The sequence below is a fragment of the Taudactylus pleione genome, unplaced genomic scaffold, assembly GCF_031769625.1.
Source record: "Taudactylus pleione unplaced genomic scaffold, aTauple2 ptg000019l, whole genome shotgun sequence".
NCBI lineage: Eukaryota > Metazoa > Chordata > Amphibia > Anura > Myobatrachidae > Taudactylus > Taudactylus pleione.
In genome coordinates this window covers 24,102,361-24,117,589 of record NW_028284421.1, presented here as the reverse complement: position 1 = coordinate 24,117,589, position 15,229 = coordinate 24,102,361, and the positions used below count along the sequence as shown (strand labels likewise).

At 44.7% G+C, this 15,229-nt stretch overlaps 1 protein-coding gene across 1 annotated transcript in view; it reads left to right on the top strand.

Moving 5' to 3' along the window:
* Positions 1 to 15,229, top strand: part of ULK3 (unc-51 like kinase 3) — a 38,229-nt gene that overhangs the window by 11,692 nt on the left and 11,308 nt on the right. Inside the window, exon 9 of the mRNA XM_088446178.1 lies at positions 14,456 to 14,496. Within this exon, the coding sequence (XP_088302304.1) occupies positions 14,456 to 14,496 (41 nt within the window). The remainder of the gene's footprint in view (positions 1 to 14,455; positions 14,497 to 15,229) is intronic.

Here is a 15,229-nt window from a genome sequence, read left to right as displayed (position 1 = left end):
GCATCTGTTTCCTCTAAACCGAGAGTCGGCTGCCAAGAAGGCCACCAAACCCAGAAAACAGGCCTGGAGCACAAGATGCCCTGTTTCTATACCAGAGGATAAACCCTCAGCCTGATGGGACGGGCCTCCCTCTGGGGGATCCCAGAGTGGAAGGCCGACTTCTTCAGTTCACCCAGCGTTGGTGTCAAACCACCCAGGAATCCCTGGGTAAAAGAAGTGGTCTCTCATGGGTTCGCGCCCTATCATTCCTTCGGAGACCTCACCAGTTTTTCTGCACAGGCCGTCTTCAGACAAGGACAAGGCCTTACAGATCCAGAAAGCCATACAGTCCTTGCTGCAAGCAGGGGTAATTGTGCCAGTCCCACTATCCCAGTGATTAACTGATTATTATTCTACTCTTTCTGGTGCAGAAGCCGAATGGGTGTCATTGGCCTATCCTCAACCTGAAATCCCTGAACAAGTTCCTCAGGGTGCCCAGGTTCAGGATGGAAACCCTACGCTCCATTATACTGGCTATGGAACCTGGGGATGTTATGGTATCACTGGATATTCACGATGCATACGTACATGTCCCTATAACGCCCTCTCACCAGCGTTATCTACGGTTTGCTATACTACAGCAACACTTCCAGTTCAGAGCACTACGCTTTGGCCTGTCCACAGCTCCAAGGGTGTTTACCAAAGTTATGGTTATCATGGCGGAATCGGGATCTGGCTACTACCATACCTGGACTGTTGGCAGGTTCTCCAGAAGTGCTTCGCCACCACCTACAACTGACAATTGCCTTTTTACAAGCGCATGGGTGGTTAATCAATTGAATAAAGTCCTCCCTGAATCCCTCTCGGGATGATTCATCTGGGGGCCCTACTGGATTCTCACCAGCAGAGAATCTTTCTGACTTCAGACAAGATTTCCACATTACAACTACGAGTACGCAGATGCTTCCACAGTCGCCGGGTGTCAATACACTCAGTGATGCAGGTTCTGGGATCCATGGTGTCCACCTTCGACATGGTGGAATATGCTCAATTTCATTCCAGGCCTCTGCAGGGGCTGATCCTCTCCAGATGGAACGGATTGCCCCACCGGATCAAAGCTCAGACAATAGTGCTCTCTCCGGAGGTGCGTCTGTCTCTGCCTTGGTGGCTACAGACATCTCATCTAACCAAGGGTCGCCCTTTTGAATCCTGGAATGGGTACTCCTAACAACGGAAGCCAGTCTCCGGGGCTGGGGAGCAGTGAACGGTCCGCACTCTTTTCAGGGTCGTTGGACAGCAGTCGAAACAACCCTTCCAATCAACATATTGGAACTTCGGGCTGTGTACAGGGCCCTCCAGTTAGCCAAGCACATACTTCACGGAAAACCCGTGCAGGTTCAGTCCGACAACGCCACCATGGTGGCTTACATCAACCATCAAGGAGGCACTCGAAGTCGGGCAGCAATGACAGAAGTGTCATGCATTCTGACATGGGCAGAGTGTCACCTCCCGGCCATTTCAGCAGTGTTCATTCCGGGAGTTCTTAATTGGGAAGCGGACTTCCACAGCCGTCACGACGTGCATCCAGGGGAATGGTCTCTTCACTAAGAGGTGTTTCAACTCCTAGTGGACAAATGGGGCCTCCCAGAGGTGGACCTTATTGCCTTCTGACACAATCACAAATTACCAGTGTACGGGTCCCGAACAAGAGATGCCGTGGCAACCTTGGTGGATGCTCTGTCATTGAAGTGGACCTTCCAGTTTGCATACCTGTTTCCTCCAGTCTCCCTTCTTCCTCAAGTTCTTCAGAAGTTCAAACAAGACGGAGGCACTGTCCTGCTGGTGGCTCCAGCTTGGCCCAGACATCATTGATACTCAGATCTTCGGAGTCTCTCCATCGACACTCCGTTCCTACTGCCTCAACGTCCAGACCTGTTGTCTCAGGGTCCTTGCCTTTACCCGGACCTGGATCGTCTGTCTTTGATGGCTTGGCTCTTGAGACATCACTCCTAAGGTGCAAAGGATTCTCCAGCTCTGTCATCAACATGATGCTTAGAGTGCGTAAGCTGGCTTCTGTTAGGATCTACCACATAGTGTGACATACATATTTCCAGTGTTGTCGTCCCAGGAATTATGACCCCCAGGTGTTTCGGATCTACAGAGTCCTGACCTACCTTCAAGCTGGATTGGACCTCGGACTCCGCCTGGCCTCACTGAAAGTGCTTATCTCTGCACTGTCACTATGGGTCCAACGTACAATTGATTCACTTCCGGATAACCACACCTTCCTCCAGGGTGTCCTCCGGATTCAACCTCCCTTTGTCCCCCCAGTGGCTCCTTGGGATTTGGCAGTAGTTCTTCGGGCCCTCCTAGGTCCTCCATTTGAACCACTAGATTCTATAGAACTTAAGTGGTTAACAGCTAAGACTCTCTTTCTTCTGGCGATAGCATCTGCCAGGAGAGTGTCAGAATTGGGGGCGCTCTCCTGTTGCTCCCCTTCCTGATATTTCACCGGGACAAGACTGCTTCGCACTCGCCCGGAATTCCTTCCTAAAGTTGTTTCTAGTTTCCACATTAATGAGGAAATTATAGTCCCGGCCTTTCAATCACCAGACCTCTCTGCAGGTGAGGCCTCCTTGGATGTGGTCCGCGCCCTTAGAATTTATGTGGACAGTACCAGTTCCATTCGGAAATCAGACTCCTTCTTTGTGCTCTATGGAATTCACAAGAAGGGATGGCTTCGGTTCCATCACCTACATCCCCAAGGTCTCCCTGTGGGTCCTATACACTTCAAAGAAAGAGAGTTAACAAAGGTAAGTTCTTACCATAACTCTCATTTTACATAGAGAATATCCAAAATACTGTAGGGCAGTTCTCGCTCCTGTCTCTCTGTTCAGGGTCACTTATCCCCATGCAATTTACTGAAGATTAAAGATTCATACTAAAACCTACTATAATTGAGTCGTTAGTAACCGTTTTCAATATTGTACTATCTTCTATTTAGTTTATCATGTTATTAAGACAGTTTGGGTTAATACACAATGGGGCAGATGTATTGACCTCTGGAAAGTGATAAAGTGGAGAGTGATAAATGACCAGCCACTCAGCTCCTAACTGTCATGTTACAGACTGTCTTTGAAAAATTACAGGAGGTGATTGGTTGGTCGTTTATCACTCTCCACTTTATCACTTTCCAGAGCTTAATACATCTGCCCCATTCAGTCACATAGGAATCCCGAAGAGCTGAAATGTAGGTCTGGTGCAAGTACTGAATTCCATATGTGAAAAAGACAAATTTACTTACAGCCCTGGATAACTAGACCAAGTCTGGTGCTAATCAAAGCATAAAAGGTACAGATGCAGCTGTTTAATAGGAGAGGCTGTGCAGTACCTTGCAGAAAAACAAAGCAAACAGATATATAAACTGCGCACCTTTCCTGAGGTAAGGTCTCAAAACTCACATGAATAAATAAACACATTTATTATAAATAAAGAAAACATCACAAATAAAAAGACATTATTGATAATGAAAATTTAAGAGTAATAAATAAAAAAAAAATGGATACTCTGTTTGAAAATTGGATGATTCAATGTTCCAGTTGACTGCACCACAGGGATTAAAAAATGTGAATGTCTCGTAACACCTAAGCTCCCATATAAGACAAAGTAGCAGTCTCAGCCATCAATCAACGTTTGACATCCTGCTTGTGTAAACAACGCTCGTAAAAGGCAGGTCTCTCCGGCTGTGCTGAAATATATACCGACCAGTGCCGACTTACTTGACAGAGTTTTTAAGTCCAGGATAGGCTTTACGGCAGCGATATTAACCAAGCCCCAAGCGAGCTGATGCTTGTGTAGAAAAGCCACTCCGTGAATGCACTGCAAGGAATTCCCTGTGTGGTAAGCCATATGCAGAGGATGTAAGACGTACATGGCTGCTTAGCTGATGAAGCTCTGAATGCGGACCGGGCAGTTCACACTGATCGCTTGATTTGATTACAGGTGCTCAATGCGTTTCTATGTCACTTGACACTTTCTTCAGGAGGGGTTGCATGTGTGTATTCCAATGAGCACACAATTCTGTGAATTAGCAGCTCCACCATTTTGTGAGTGACGGCAATCTCATTCTGTGAGAGTGCTGAATCTGCCATTAACCACAGGGTGTGATGGCATACCATATCTGTATTGCGCAAGGAACACGTCCATTAAAGCGTCAGCTTTAATGATCGTAATTTCATAGCTTTTTGAAGTTTGGCAGAAAATCAATAGGTTTTGTGAATTTTCAGATCATGTCTTAGCAGCTTTAATGGGACATATGAAACAGTAAGGTTTATTGTCTATGGAATTTCATAGCTTTTTTTAAAATGTATTAACTATCAGGGTTTGGATGAGCAAACCGGGCAACCTGCAGGGGTGAAGGGCAACAAAATGGTACACTAACGCAGGTTTAAGAGGGGACCGCACACAGGAGGTTGGTTTGCATACCTCCCAACTGGGACAGTCCCGTTTTTCTGGGACTGTCCTGCCTGCGGGCCGCAGTGTCCCACGGTGGGGGAGATGTTGGGGGGAGCACAAACCACTGCTCTGCATAGAAGAGCAGCGGGTGTGCAGGAGGAGAAAATGCCGTGCGCATCTGTTCTCTTGTATAGGGAGAGCCTGGGGGCTGCCCAGCGTCTCGGAGAGTGCTGGGCACGCCCCCAAAGTGCCGAAAACGGGGGAAGATGTAAGGATCCGCCCCTTTTACAGCAAGCCACAACCACTTTTTGGCCAGGCGCGCCCTGTACCTCCTCAACATCTTGAAATATTGGGAGTATGGGTTTGAGAGGTGCAGAGTGCGAGATGGCTGTAGGCGCGTGGGGTAGCGGAAGCAGCAGTGGTGCATACCAGTGGCAGCGGTGCAGTGCAAAAGGGGCATCAGTGGGCGACAGAGGGCTCGCTGGTAGTGAGTATACATCTGAGGAAAATAAAATCAATAAGTTACAGATGGACGAATGCAGCAGTGAGATCTACGCATTTATGTTAAAAATTGAATGTGTAAATAAAAAAAGCGTAGCCACCCTTCCCCCCCAGAAAACAACCAGCCCCGGGCTTTGGAGCCCCAGTACTGGTTGTGCTAAATACAGGGGACAAATGACATAGGGGTCCCCTGTATTAAACACAACCAACACCAGGCTTTTGAGAACCTATCCTGGTTGCCAAAATACGGGGGACCAATGACGTAGGGGCCCCCCCGTATTTGGTGCAACCAGCACAGGGCTCTGAGCCGGTCCTGATTCTGGAAATACAGGGGGAAAAAAATTTATAAGGCTCCCCCTGTATTTCCCAAAACCAGCATCGGACTGCATCTAGCAGGGGGGTGATGCCACAGCCAGGGGAGCCCTTTCATCGGGCCCCCCAGCCGCAGCATCACGCCTGACCGCTAGTCAGCCCAGGCCGGGGATCCCTGGGGAGTTGGGGACCCCCCCAATAAAGGGGTACCCCTCCACAGGGCACCCCAGGCCCAGGCTGATAGCCCAGGGCTATCCCTGGCACCCCTGGGCGCCGGGTTGATTATGTCTAGTGTGGTGCATAAGAAAATATAAATATTGTCTTTTGCAATAGTACTACAGGTCCCAGCAGGCATCCCCCGCATGCTGGTACTTGGAGAACAAGTACCAGCAGGCGGGGTATTAAGGGCCTGCTGGCACCTATAGTACCCCTGCAAAAGAAATATTCAAATAAGCCACACAGACACAGTCTTATAAATCTTTTATTTACCGGGACCTTCACCTGGAGCGCGGCGGCCAGTAAACTCTTTTGCGCGGCCGCCGCACATCCAGGGCTTCTGCGGTGTCTTCACCTGGAGCGCGGCGACCGCACATCCAGTGCTTCCCGTCGTCTTCATTCTTCAGCTGTGATTGGCTAGCGGCGGTCATCTTTGAATTTCAAAAATAGCGCTGAGGCGCCATTTTTGAAATTGGCGCTGCTGCCGTATTCGGCATAATGGCTGGCGGGGTTTGAATCCTCTCGGGTCCAGGCCCGCCGCCAACGCCCTCACCGCCACGGCCGAGTTCCCCACCACCGCATCTGTGTCCCCGCCGCTGCTTTGCCAGCTACCGCCCGCAAACGACGGCCATCTTGCTGTACCCAAGTGAAGCCACTATGACTGCACCTGCTGGAAGCTCCTACTGCGGCTGCGCAACAAGTTGAAAAGTCCTATCTTTATAATGGCGCATTCTTGAGAATAGTTTAAAAACGGTGACTTTCTAATTTACCTGAACCCCAAAAGCACGTACCCTGGCACAATAGCTAGCTAATAAAACAAACCCCAAGTCTAAATTCGCCCCCTACCCTGAGTTTTGCCTTCCCAAAAATCCCTCATAGACTACAGCAGAAAAGTGTTCCAAATTGACAATGTCAGAAAAAAGTGGAGCTTTAGATTACTCCCAAATCCTGCATTTTTTTATGTTTTTGCCCTGAAATTTGGCATGCAGCACCGAGCAACAGTTCTACCCGTCCATGCCAAATTGTACCTCCTATAGCTTTTGAGGTGTAGCCCCTTGAACACCCTGCCCCCCCCCCCCCCTTCAGAATTCTGTATGGAAAAATCAGTGTTTTTTTAGATGCAACCTTAATATAAGGGCACGACTGTGCCCTTATATTATATGTATACAGATACCATTAAGGACGCACAAAGCAAAAAGGACTAGGAAACTGATACATATGAAACTTCAATAACGCATCTATTAATCTAAACTGAATTTGCGTTCAGAATGTAATGTTAATGAAATATGAATGATAGCCTCAGTAAGTTTTTTTTGGTAATATTTGATGATTGGCTTTGTCTTTGCACTCAGCAATGCCTGATTCTACTCATGTATAACAATAGATGGTAAGAATTCTGTAAGTGATGTAATGAGAAAATATTGGCAATAAGAATATAGATACACTGCACTGAAACACAGCTCATGTGATAAAATACAAATAAATGTAAAGCATTTGCCAAAATAATGTAAAAAGTAAAAGCTCAGGCCATGTTTAGCTTATATACATCCTCATAGTATCTGTTCAAAGTATCTTTTTACTTAAATAACATATTGTTGACACCAGTGATTTATGTAAGCTGCTAGTATCTGTATTAAACACCATTGAGGGCATATATTGTCTTGCGTTATTGCTGCATGCACCTTATTTATTGTCCTATAGTTAAGTGAAACTTTATTGCTTTATTTATAACTATGTAAACATTTCACACGTTAACAGAAAAATTAAACTAAGACAATCATTAACTAGGAAAAGGAGTAATAAAGTGAGATAGGGGGATAAGGTGCACAAAAGATAAAAACAACATACAGCATGACTGTGCCGTCAAAGGGAGGAGCAGCCATAACAGACTACAGGTTGAGTCTCCCATATTCATATTCCTGCTTGGGACCAGGGGTATTTTGGATAACGGAATATTCCGTATTTTGAAATATTTGCAATTAATAATGAAATATCTTGGGAATGGGACCCAAATATACACTAGGGATGTGCAGGCTCGGATAGGTTCGAGTTTGCATGTGGAGTTCGGATTTTTCCCTCCAAAAAAACGGAACTCAGAAAGAGGCAAAACTTCATCTTACATGGACGAACATCATCATTCCTGGACAAAAGTCCAGGAATGATGATGTTCGTCCATGTAAGATGACGTTTTGCCTCTTTCTGAGTTCCGTTTTTTTGGAGGGAAAAATCCGAACTCCACATGCAAACTCGAACCTATCCGAGCCTGCACATCCCTAATATACACACAGAATGCATTTGTGTTATACACCATATACACACAGCCTGCAGGTAATTTTATACAATATTTTCAATAATTTTGTGGCTCAAACAAAGTTTGCGTACAGTAATGAAATTCATTTGTTTCATATACACCCTAAAAAGACAGCTTGTAGGTAATTGTACACATTATTTGTAATAATTTGTACCTTAGACAAAGTTTGTGTACATTGAACCATCAACAATCAAAGGTTTCATTATCTCAGTCATGCCAAAAAAAATCCGTATTTCGGAATATTCAATTTTGCGGAATATTTGGATACGAGAGACTCAATCTGTATAAGGATATTGGATGCTGTGACCAAGTTATAATTCCAGAAAGTATAATTGATGAACAAATACCAGTTCCTCCTTCTCAACATACATCTCCTGGTGCACCAGTTAGTGAGTTGTCCCTCCATGACTCCCATACCTATGAGACTTTATCTGGGCATCCTTTAGCTATTTCTGCCACTTTATACCAAATGAAAGTAACTATTAACCAGGTTAACACAAACTGCTTGATACCCCTTGCTCACATAGCGAGATTCCCGGGTTTTTGTCCTGGCTCTGCCAAAATACCCGGGTCTCGTGTATATCTGAAAGACACCAACCCGGGAACACTTTCCCTGGTCGCCGCCCCTGCAATTGACCAGGGTATTTCTTGGGACTTAAGTTCCGGGTAGACAACCCTGCTCAAGTCTGAATGGTGCCACCCGGGATTTTACTCCCAGGCTGCACCTGGAAGCCTCTGATTGGCCGTTTGGGGCTGCCTGGAGGGGGCGAAAAAAATTATGGAAAAACACCGTCAGCACTGGATCTGGGGAGCCCTTATAATAAGGGGTGAAGGCCAAGTACCCGATGGATTGAAAAGGTGTCTGGTCTGTGCTGCAGTGTGGAGAAGCAGCCGGTGCACACACGCTACAGAAACACTGCCTGTTGTGAGGTGTGGTGATTGCATGAGTGTGATGTGTGTGTATGATATGTATGAGCGGGACATGAGAGCAGCCTGTCATGCCCTGGCTATTAGAATGCCAGAGCAGACAGGCTTATGTCTCAATGGAGTCGACCCAGGAATATCCCGGGTCTCTGGTGTAATGAGAATAGCGGGAAACAAGTCCTACCATGGCTATCTATGTAGAATAGCGGGAAACAAGTCCTACCATGGCTCAAGCAATTGACAACTAATTGCTTAAGAGATGCAGATGTAAGAATGTCACTACCTCTGGCTGATTCTGCAGTAGCCTCTAATGAAATGTGTGAACTACTCTCTAGTGACCACTTTTCCCCTAGTACCAGAATGCAAGCACTATGGAGTACATAGTGATATGTATTACTTTAGGTATATTTCACTAGAATGTAAATATGTATTGTATTTGCCTCTCAATGTTGATGGCCATCTGCTTCACAGCTTCACTTTTGAAGCTGTGTATAATTAACAGCACTAACCACACCACTCAAAAGCTGTATTTCTGTTAATTACTACTGTACAACTTTTACCCAAGGAGAAGGGAGAGGTAACACCGGAAATACTTAGTTAAACATATGCTGAGAGGGTGGAGGTTTGTTTTTTAGAAATCCAGCAACAAAGAAACTCTTCACACTGTTGAACTTCACACCTGGAACTGCGCACTTAAGATGAATGCTTTGAGCACAGTGTTGCATTTAATATTTTAATAAGGACCTGATTCAGAGGTAGACGCAAATTCTGTCGCTAGTGCAGCTTTGTACGCAGCGACTGTGCAAATATATCCAGCGGCTTTGCAAATCCATGTGCATGAAGACAAAGACACAGCATCAGACACATATCAGTTGATTATCAAAGTTCTGATTAACCCTTTGATTGCTCAGAATGGCCATCGGAACGGAGATGTTGGAGCCTTCACAGCAGGATCACAGTCTAAGACTGAGACGTCCCCAAAACATTCACAACATGCCTGCGTTTGAGTCATACCTCCCCTCCCCTTTTGCCTGCCTGTCAATCACTCTGTACAATAAATATTCACTGCAACCGCCATCGCATGACCGTCATGGCACAAGCACAGCACAACTCCAACGCATGCACAGTAGAAAAAACATCAACCATTTGTGAAAACAGCGGCATTGTAGCCTTAAGTGCTGATTTTAATGGGTTGGGTATGATATCCCGACAGCTGAGTAGCTGCCGGGTGAAGTACCAACGCCAGAATCCTGATGATGAGAGATCCCACAGGGGGCAGGTAAGTACACTAACCCTACCCCTCCCTTAGTGGTGCTTAACCCCCCCTCCCCACAGCCTAACCCTCCCTAGGGGTTGCCTCACCCTCCCCCCAGTGGTGCCTAACTCCCCCCCTCTCCGCACCCTAAATCTAACCCCCCCCCTCTCCGCACCCTAAATCTATCCCCTCGGGGGGTGCCTAACAATAACCACCCCCCTCCCCGGAGGTGCCTAATCCTAACCCCACCTCCCCGCAGTGTAACCCTCCCTAGGGGTGCCTAACCCCCCTTCTCCGCACCCTAACGCCTCCCTGGGGGGTGCCTAATCCTAACCCCCCCCCCCTCCCCGCAGCCTAACCTTAATTCCCCTCGGGTCTAAACCTAACCTCCCCCCGGCTAAGAGCTAAGTCTGGTTGGCTTACCTTTAATTCCGGAAGCAGTCTGTCGGGATCTAGATGGCGTCAGGATTTAGACAGAGTGCTTCCCGGCCGTCTGTATTTCAACTACATCCCAATTTTAATATAATATATAAACATCATTACAATGCTGATTACTTGCAGTAATAAATAGTTGTAACTTGTATCAGGTAAACTCCAGCGCAAGCATCACAAACTGGGAAAAAAAGCACAAAATCTGTCCGTCATTTGACCATATGCCCCTTTTAAAAATGCCAGTAATTGCTATCAGTTGCGTCCTGCCCCGCGGTGTCACCTGGTGCGGGGCGGGATGCCGTGTGTGCGGCAAAGTTGCGCACTGCCGAAAAGGGGCGTGGCCACTCAGGAAAGTGCGTGGCCTCACGGCCTCCCCCCCGGGGTCCCGATATTACTAGGGCAATATCGGAGGTGCTGACTGCCCTTTGTGCAGTCTCTCCCTCTCAGTTGTCATAAGCCGAGTGCTGCACTTATTATAAAGTGCAGCACCTGGTTCCTGTCACTGAGGGGAGTCTGCACCTTAGTGCCACCCCTCGGCAGGTGACACTTGGGTGCGGCCTGCACTCTCCTTGAGACACCACTGATTGCTATACAGGATCGTTCTGAGACTCCAATTAATGCAGGTACACAAATTAACATAATTGCACCTGCAAATTGCATATTTATTTACAGAATACAAAAGGAGAGCAGGCCCTGCTCGCAAGAGCTTACATTCTAAAGGACATTATGGGTGGTCACGAGGGAGAAGGGAGCAGTGCAGTGTGGTGTCCATTTCACATGAACTCAATATGATACACAAAGTGTGACCTTTGCCAATGAATTCACATGGACACACACAGCTAGACATAAAGGTTTTTTTTGTTTGTCTTTGTTGATTTTTCAAAAGAACTTTGGTGAATGACTGTTTTACTATTTCTAACCAAACAAGGTCATTTACAGCCCACAGGCATTCATATAATATTGTTCCCATCCCCTTTTGTACCCTATAATCATCGCAGTGTCACACTCAGTACAAAACTAATGTCTGTGATTTTTATTATTGTTTTTTAATTGTTTTTTATTGAGTCTTCCCCATTTTTTAATAGCAGTGCATTAAAAAAAAGAACATGAACATATGTCGTACAGTATTCATACATTAAGAAAGACACAACTTCAGACAGTCATTACATATTATCATTTTCCATTACCTAAATAAAATAGCCTCAACAGTAATTGCCTTGTCAAAAACATTAAATACAGTAAAACAGAGTCTATCGTACCTTTCAATATAGATAGTGCTACAAAAAAAAATAATGTATAGAATAACAATATCACAAAAATAAACACAGAAACAACAACAAATGCCACACTCCATATAGTCTTAACAAAATATATCCTAAACCAAAAGATAATTTCAAAGTATATGTTATAGCTAAAGTTGGTGGGGGTGCATATATTGACTCTATCCGTCTTGTCCACGGACAAATTTAGACTCTGTCTTACGGCTAAGGTATAAATAACGCTTTATGTTCAACAGTTGCGAAACCCACTCCTGAAAGTCTGGCCCATTGGGAGCCATCCATTATCGAGTCCGGCATACTCCTAAGTATTGCCCCCACACTAAAGGAGTCCTTAAGTATTGTTTTTCCAGCTAAAGTTTAGTCCAGTCATTGGATAAGAACAAGCATTATTCTATACATTGGTTCTTGTACCTTGCAGCTTATTTGATGAATTGATCTTAAATGATTTTATCTGTATTTGTTTTACTATTATATATCTTTATTCATTTTGATTAAATATTGAGCTATTTTGCAGAATAATCCATGCTTTTTATGTCATTTATATATTTAAGCGCTGCCATTTCTATTGTATATACTTTTGCAAGAGCATACAAATTAATATAAAACCTGCATCTTCAATATGCACAGAAGTATAACCGCATTATACGAAGAGAAGTTCAGGTTGGAGCCAATTGACGCCCCCCCAAGAGCGTAACGGTCCAGCCAAGCAGCCACCTCCCGCAGGGTTGCGATAAATGTAGATTCCCCATCTGCCACAATCCAGAGTTTGGATGGGAACAGTATAGCATATGATAAATTAAGGTCTCTGAGTCTACGCTTAATAGGAAAGAATTTGGCCCTATCCTTTTAGACCTCCACTGCAAAGTTAGGAAACGCAGATATCTTTACGCCATTTCTAATCAGAGAACCTTTAGTGCATCCAAAATGTAACACCGCTCCCCAATCCTTCTAATGTAAAAATTTTGCTATACCTGGTCTCCATGTCCGAATGAGAGGATAGCGCATGGACCCAGGCGTAGAGGTCAGCAGGAGAGCATACTCCAGAACTATGCAGCGGCTCCCAGCAGTGCTGGCTACCAGGGACCGGAACGTGCCCGCAGGTGCACCTTATGTTTAGAGTCCCAATTCAACCAAGATGCACTGGGTCAGCTGGGTCAGGATCTGTAAAACGGACCTTCAGACGGGGAATCTCCGGACCCACGTCTCACTCCTTTGCCATTGTAGCCACACTCCACCTGTGATTATTAATTTTATTGAATTCAGTATTTATAGTGTTAATCATTAAATGTGTATTTGTAAGAGGCTTGTTGGAAAAAGTGAAGCATGCTCATATGGTTAGAGCAGTTTAATTTAACAAATACTGGCATATGCCCTTGAGAGACTTAAAGGATGGAATGGTTATATAGTAGTGAAGCAAATATAGGAATGCCCATTTACTCATTCATTAATTAACCACTTAACCAAGGCAGTTTCCAGTATAACACATCTGCTTAGAATACCGTAACAATCTTTATATTAATATCCAGAAAGACTGCATTCAAGATGTGGCTTTGTTTAAGATATTACGTATTCTCAGTAATAATTAATCTTTAATAATCAGTACATATAATATTAAACAGTGTATTGAACATGATGTTACAAAATATATCTATAATAACCAATTGTTTCCACTATTCACATTTCATTCAGATTAGTCTCTAAACTACAGTAGCATTAACCCATTGTTTAATGCCACTTCTACTGATCTCAATTTTAGCCTCTATATAGCCACACAGCCTTACTGCTAACAATGTATGAAGCCTTTTATAACATAATACATGTTAGACACACTGGGGCTTGCGCAGAGTTGTACACACAACCGTACGGATCTAGATGCAGATATTTTCCTGTATGCGGTTTCACGCACAACCATGCGATGGCATTTGTGTTGGAGGTGGGGCATTAAGCATATTAGCGCACACTTTTCTGCCAACATAAAAAGAATGCCAGACAATATTTAGCTTGCATACCCATTGGCATTACACTAGTAAAAATGCATATAAAAAAGCATTTGATTTCAATACGTTTGATGTGTTTTAATTGCATTGTGTACTAGCCTTTTAGCGATAATTGTGTTGTGAGATAAATGCATAGAGACTCGGCAAGCACACACTGAAATGAGTAGTAACGTTCCTAAACATGTCAATGTAAGCTTAATGCTTGTGATTGATATTAAGGGTCTTATCTGTTTAAGTAAAAAATGCATATAATGCAAACACTAGTGGGGTATATATTGTATCCTTACTTACTGATAGAATACATTAATTTTATACACACATGGGGCCTGAGTCAGCGGTGGAGCATCCACTCTTGCATCTGTTGCTGGAGTTGTGGCTCCGATAATAGGCAAATGCTAGTTTCTGCGTTCCCCTGGTGTAGTAGCTTGCAGCTGAATGAGAGAACCCAGGAATGGCCACTTACAGCATCTCTGTAGGCTGTAACACCGCCGGTGGTTCTTGACATGCCACCATCGGCGCACCATCGCTTACACTATCGACACTTGCACCAGTCCTATGGCAGGTGCGGTTTCTCCTTCTGACTATGGCCTCTGTAGCTGCGGCTCTGTGCCTGAGAACGCAGCCACTTTCCCTGACACAACCACAATACTCCCGTAACACGCCCATGAGAGACTTTTTTTTGCATTCGCTAATAGTACCTGATTATTCTGTGTCATCCAATTGCTTGTGCTGATTAAACATTGCACAGACCTTAGGTGTTTATACATACTGTTCGTGTTGCTCTCTCTTTTAGACGAGACCGATGTCTGTCGTAAAGAAGCCATACGTTCAAAGGTTAGTGTTGAAGATGCAAGGTATCTGTGATAGATTTAGCTGGCTGACCAGAGAACATATCAGTTAGACAAAAGATTTTTACAGTCAATATCAGTTTGATACATATATCAATCAATCTAAATGTATGTGTGCGCACACACACACACACACACACACACACACACACACACACACACACACACACACACACACACACACACACACACACACACACACACAGGGACAAGCGCCTGATAGTGTGGTATTGTCAGATAATACAATTAACAATTTTTTAGAAGTGAGTACCCGTACCGTAAGTACACTTGTATATTAAGCGTAACAATAAATCCGTCTTTGGACAGGAATCCCTCACGTTCCACCTTTCTAATTGCTCTCTTCCCTCGACTCCAGTACGCCACCAATTTTTATATCCTTAAAAGTGAATTACTGTCACTAGTATCCAATAGTTAATGTTTTTTATTTCATGGTAAATAATTTTTAGAACAGTATTACAATAGAAATTCAAAAACTTATCTTAAAAACAAGGTGGCTGGTCCTAAGGGAGAGTTTTCTTGTAGAATCGTGATTTCCAGGGATATACAGGATAGTCTCTTAATCAATGGTGCAGGGTGTTGGACAGAGGGCCTGATTCAGAGCCGGACGCTATTTGCGCTCGCTCGTTCAGAAAAAGGGGCCGGATATTTAAATTGAGCGCTCGCTCTTTGCGGTCTGTTGACGCCTCTATGTCTGAGCG